Source organism: Limulus polyphemus, unplaced genomic scaffold (assembly GCF_000517525.1).
Source record: "Limulus polyphemus unplaced genomic scaffold, Limulus_polyphemus-2.1.2 Scaffold2465, whole genome shotgun sequence".
Lineage (NCBI taxonomy): Eukaryota > Metazoa > Arthropoda > Merostomata > Xiphosura > Limulidae > Limulus > Limulus polyphemus.
Window position 1 is genome coordinate 29,838 of NW_013668075.1, and position 5,773 is coordinate 35,610.

The following is a 5,773-nucleotide window of genomic DNA, read 5'->3' on the forward strand; positions in this document are numbered from 1 at the left end:
GGCTGAAAGGGCGAGCATGTTTCATGGGATGGGATCCTCAGATTGCGAGGCTGTCGGCTCCAGTTTATTCATTATTGTAACTGCAGCTGCCATTATGTAATATTTAAAAACGATAGAATGTGCAAGAAATAACAGCCATGAATATTTACTGAGTGAATCAAACTAGGAAATTAGTTCTACGGTTGTGGCACGTCACATCCTGTTTATTCCGCCGATGAGTCAGCGGTAAGATAACGAATTTACGACTTTAAAAGCTGATGACGAGGAACCCACTTTGAGACTATTAAAGTTTAGAGACACGGCTTGATTGGGTAAGGAAGAAAATTTTTATTACGAGTCTAACATATTACCTGATGATGTTGAAACGTTATACATTTGTTACTGTAAAAACGTTCTTCTTTACCCATTAGCCGTATTTAAACTTTATTTCAACGCTAAAACCCGAGGATCAATTCCCCGCGGTAGATGGACAGAGCCAGATAGCCTTTTGGGGAGCTTTGTTCTAAGAAAACAAGAGGGAATTCTCAATAGCCGCAGAATTTGAAATTCTTTTAGGCATCATTAGAGTAAATTAATTTAAGAGACCTTCGAGTGGTGAAATACATCAATTGAAAGGATTTGACCTCCTGAGTCCATAAATGTAATTAGATCTTAAATCGGTCAAGAGATGACGGAGCTATGAGCTAAAAGTTTGTATTTGAAAAACTCGGAGCCATTCTATGAGTCGCTATGCTGCGGCTAATAACATCCTGTTAACAAACACAGTGTAGGATTAAGTCGCTTTAAACTTAGTTTTCACTCGTTATTATTGTATTGATACTGTCCATTTGTAATAAAGTTTTCTTCGTTACCCATTCAATCCGCCTCTAAACTGTATTTCAACGCTAAAAGCCGAGGTTCTATCCCTCGCAGGTAGGTAAAGCGCGGATAGCCTTTAGTGTAGCTTTGCGCTAATAAAATCATGTTAACAAACACAACTTAGGCTTAACTCACTTAAAATCTATCTCGCACTCGTTATAATATTGACACTGTCCTCTTCTTATGTAATTATTTCAATTTCATGTCGCTACATTTGATCTATTATAGCAAGGAATAGCTACTTGCCCAGGTTTTTGAAGTGGAAACCTAATAGGATATTTATCTCAAGTAACATGTCTGATGGTTAACTGTCTTGTCTACACCGTAGTTAATATAAGGTTATCTTTTAAATTTCTCATTAGAAAATAAAACTTCTAAAGTATGACGGAGAGGAACTCGTTTTTCAAAAAGCCATCTTTATTAATTTGAATTCTGACAAAGTTGCGAGAAGAAAACTTACTGATTTACTTTTTCCTGTCCTGTTCGAATCTTTCTACAATTCGTAAAGGTGGATTTAAAACTTAATGTTTCTGAAAAAATGTCTGATTAGTTCGATGGGGCACTTCATTAGAGATGGATAGATATAATTATGTTCTTAAAAAAGACTTTTTATCTAAACGGCTGGTTTTGTATTTCATAATGGTGGTTCACGGACTTATAACACTAAAATCCGAGGTTCGTTTCCTCACAGTGGACAGAGCTCAAATAGACCGTTGTTTAGCATTGAGTTAAAAGTAAAACAGACAGACAGAAAGTTAGTATTAAAGCAGAAAATATAAGCAATACCAACTAGTAATGTACAGAACAACATGCCCTCCAGTGGCACAGCGGCATGTCTGCAGACTTATACCGCTAGAAACGGGATTTCGATACCCGTGGTGGGCAGAGCACAGATAGTCCATTGTGTAGCTTTGTGCTTAATTACAAACAAACAAACAGAACAACATAGTTACTGGTAATTTACAGAACAACACAGTTACTAGTAATTCACAGAACAACATAGTTACTGGTCATTTACAGAACAACATAATTACTGGTCATTTACAGAACAACATAGTTACTGGTCATTTACAGAACAACATGGTTACTGGTCATTTACAGAACATCATAGTTACTGGTCATTTACAGAACAACATATAGTTACTGGTCATTTACAGAACATCATAGTTACTGGTCATTTACAGAACAACATATAGTTACTGGCCATTTACAGAACAACATAGTTACTGGTTATTTACAGAACAACATAATTACTGGTCATTTACAGAACAACATAATTACTGGTCATTTACAGAACAACATGGTTACTGGTCATTTACAGAACAACATAGTTACTGGTCATTTACAGAACAACATAGTTAACTGGTCATTTACAGAACAACATAGTTACTAGTCATTTACAGAACATCATAGCTACTGGTCATTTACAGAACAACATAGTTACTAGTCATTTACAGAACATCATAGCTACTGGTCATTTACAGAACAACATAGTTACTGGTCATTTACAGAACAACATATAGTTACTAGTAATTCACAGAACAACATAGTTACTGGTAATTCACAGAACAAAATAGTTAACTGGTCATTTACAGAACAACATAGTTACTGATCATTTACAGAACAACATAGTTACTGGTCATTTACAGAACAACATAGTTACTGGTCATTTACAGAACAACATAGTTACTACTCATTTACAGAACAACATAGTTACTGGTAATTCACAAAACAACATAGTTACTGGTCATTTACAGAACAACATATAGTTACTAGTAATTCACAGAACAACATAGTTACTGGTAATTCACAGAACAACATAGTTACTGGTAATTCACAGAACAACATAGTTACTGGTCATTTACAGAACAACATAGTTACTGATCATTTACAGAACAACATAGTTACTGGTCATTTACAGAACAACATAGTTACTACTCATTTACAGAACAACATAGTTACTGGTAATTCACAGAACAACATAGTTACTGGTAATTCACAGAACAACATAGTTACTGGTCATTTACAGAACAACATATAGTTACTAGTAATTCACAGAACAACATAGTTACTGGTAATTCACAGAACAACATAGTTACTGGTAATTCACAGAACAACATAGTTACTGGTCATTTACAGAACAACACATAGTTACTGGTAATTCACAGAACAACATAGTTACTGGTAATTCACAGAACAACATAGTTACTGGTAATTCACAGAACAAAATAGTTAACTGGTCATTTACAGAACAACATAGTTACTGGTAATTTACGGAACAACATAGTTACTGGTAATTTACAGAACAACATAGTTACTAGTCATTTACAGAACAACATAGTTACTAGTCATTTACAGAACAACATAGTTACTACTCATTTACAGAACAACATAGTTACTGGTCATTTACAGAACAACATAGTTACTACTCATTTACAGAAGAACATAGTTACTAGTCATTTACAGAACAACATAGTTACTGATCATTTACAGAACAACATAGTTACTGTTCATTTACAGAACAACATAGTTACTGGTAAGTATTGATGGTAAAAACTACATGCTAAACGAGAACAACAGATAAAAATCAACTTAAACCAAACAGTAGTCTGATGTTATCGGCATGCATGTTCATAAAAATACTTTACCTTTTCACCGGTTCGAATCCCATCATCGAAAATCATCACTTTTAGTCGTGGGAACGCTATAATGTGACAGTCATTTCCACTTTTCGTTGGTAAAGAGTAGCCCAAAAGTTGGTGGCGGATGGTGTCGACTAGCTGCCTTCCCTCTAATCTATTACTTCTAACTTAGGGACAGTTAGCTTTAAGCGAAATTCAACAAAAAACAAAGAATTTGCTTTTTGTAGTTGCATGGTGGTTTAATAAAACTGAATTCTATAACAGTATTTATTACCTTCATTACGTTAGTACATACTTTGTGAGCGTTTGTTTCCCCCTTACATAGATTATTATACATCATAGGTAATCTGGCGTGGAATTTTGGTTTGTTTTTATTAAATATATTCTATTATGCTCTATCTGATATACGAGTTATTAGAATCATAAAATCCATATATAATGTTGATGATAAATCATAGGATGATCATTTCTGAATCAAATGTTTCTATAATGTCTCATGCCATCAATCATTTGACGTGCGACGAATCTAAAAACACAAAACCACGCATGCTCAACTTCATCCGTCATCTTCTCTTGTAAAGCTTCCTTTAAAGAGCCTCTCAGGGATCTCCACAGTTTCTGTAAAGATTACAATACAAAACAAATAGTTATCTGTATAATTAGAAACATACAAAAAGTAAACAACCTGCTAATCACTATTGTAAGACTTTCAATAGCAACAGGTCATTGTACTGGAGGTCATCTTCAAAATCCACTTAGCATATTCACATTGTTGCAAAAATTGAAATCCAGCTAACACATTCATATTGTCGCAAAATTAAAACCCTGTTCACATGTTCACATTGTTGCTAAAATTAAAATCCAGCTAGGACATTCACATTGATGCTAAAATTAAAACCCTGTTTGCATGTTCACATTGTTGCTAAAATTGAAATCCAGCTAGGATATTCACATTGTTGCTAAAATTGAAATCCAGCTAGGTCATTCAGATTGTCGCAAAACTAAAATCCAGTTAATACATTGACATTGTTGCAGAATTAAAATCCAGTTAACGCATTCTTATTGTTGGAAAATTGTTTAAACGATGCTTCATAACAAGGAATTGAAGATATGAATGATATTAATATCAATTAAACTGTAAAACGATCATCAATACTAAATGTTTTTTTACAAAGGAAACAAACTTAATATATATTTTGCAGTTTTAAAAAATGGGGAAGTTTTAATAATTATTTCTTTCACCTTGATTGTTTTTTAAAACTCTTGTATTTGTTTGATTTGTTGTTAAACACAAAGCTATACAATTGGCTGTTTACCTCGATTTTTAGCGTTATAAGAACCAGATGTATATTTGTGTACGAGTAAAATGATTAACACACACACATAAATTGTATGTTACAGTTTTCTGTTGATATTAATTGAACGGAACCATTATAATAAACTGTATCGACTAGCAAAAGCTTAACGCCCTCACACGGAATTTTTCTGATAATCGCTAATAACCTTTATCGTTTAACCGTCAACAACACCTAGTTGAATTAACAGTAAGTCATTTCTCTGAATCATCTGTTAGAAATATTTTATGGAAAAACAACTTGTTGTTAAGACTTGGTGTAAATGAAGTACATTCTTGCACGGAAATGTCGAAATGAACCAGATGAAAGTGTTGGCTTTGTTTAAAATCTTACTGCCATTGACATTGTGCGAACGTGCTGCCATCTATTTACAGACTGTTACACTTATAAGAAGCAAAGCAGTTTCGTTAACTGACTAACTGATAAACAAAATCATAAACATAACTTTTGGTATTCATCGTACACATTAATTTTAACTGTCTTGTAGTTAAAGGTTTTGAATTATCAGCTGCTGAATTCAGCAGTTTACATTTATAATCTTATATGCAATTACGTGAATTAATTACATAAATTGAACTTAAGCAAGAACATAACATGCCGGTTTAATAATTACCTGAAGTGTATTCAAACCGAAGAAGGACTGAGTGCTCTAGCTTAATACATAATCATTATGACACTGACATTGAAACCGTATACAAGTTATTTATGGAAAAGCACCCCAGAAGAATGGATCATGCTAACATGTTATTTCAGTAGTGCATACATGAAATAGCTAATATACTGTTGTTGTACCCCAGAAGAATGGATCATGCTAACATGTTATTTCAGTAGTGCATACATGAAATAGCTAATATACTGTTGTTGTACCCCAGAAGAATGGATCATGCTAACATGTTATTTCAGTAGTGCATACATGAA

General features: G+C 33.6%; 1 protein-coding gene across 1 annotated transcript in view; it reads right to left on the reverse strand.

Annotated features, from left to right (window-relative positions):
- Positions 1-3,860: 3,860 nt before the first annotated feature.
- The window catches only part of LOC106467029 (non-symbiotic hemoglobin 2-like), a 9,026-nt gene continuing 7,113 nt past the window's right edge, over positions 3,861-5,773 (reverse strand). The window contains exon 3 of the mRNA XM_013927338.2: positions 3,861-4,118. Within this exon, the coding sequence (XP_013782792.1) occupies positions 3,975-4,118 (144 nt within the window). The 3' untranslated portion in view covers positions 3,861-3,974. The remainder of the gene's footprint in view (positions 4,119-5,773) is intronic.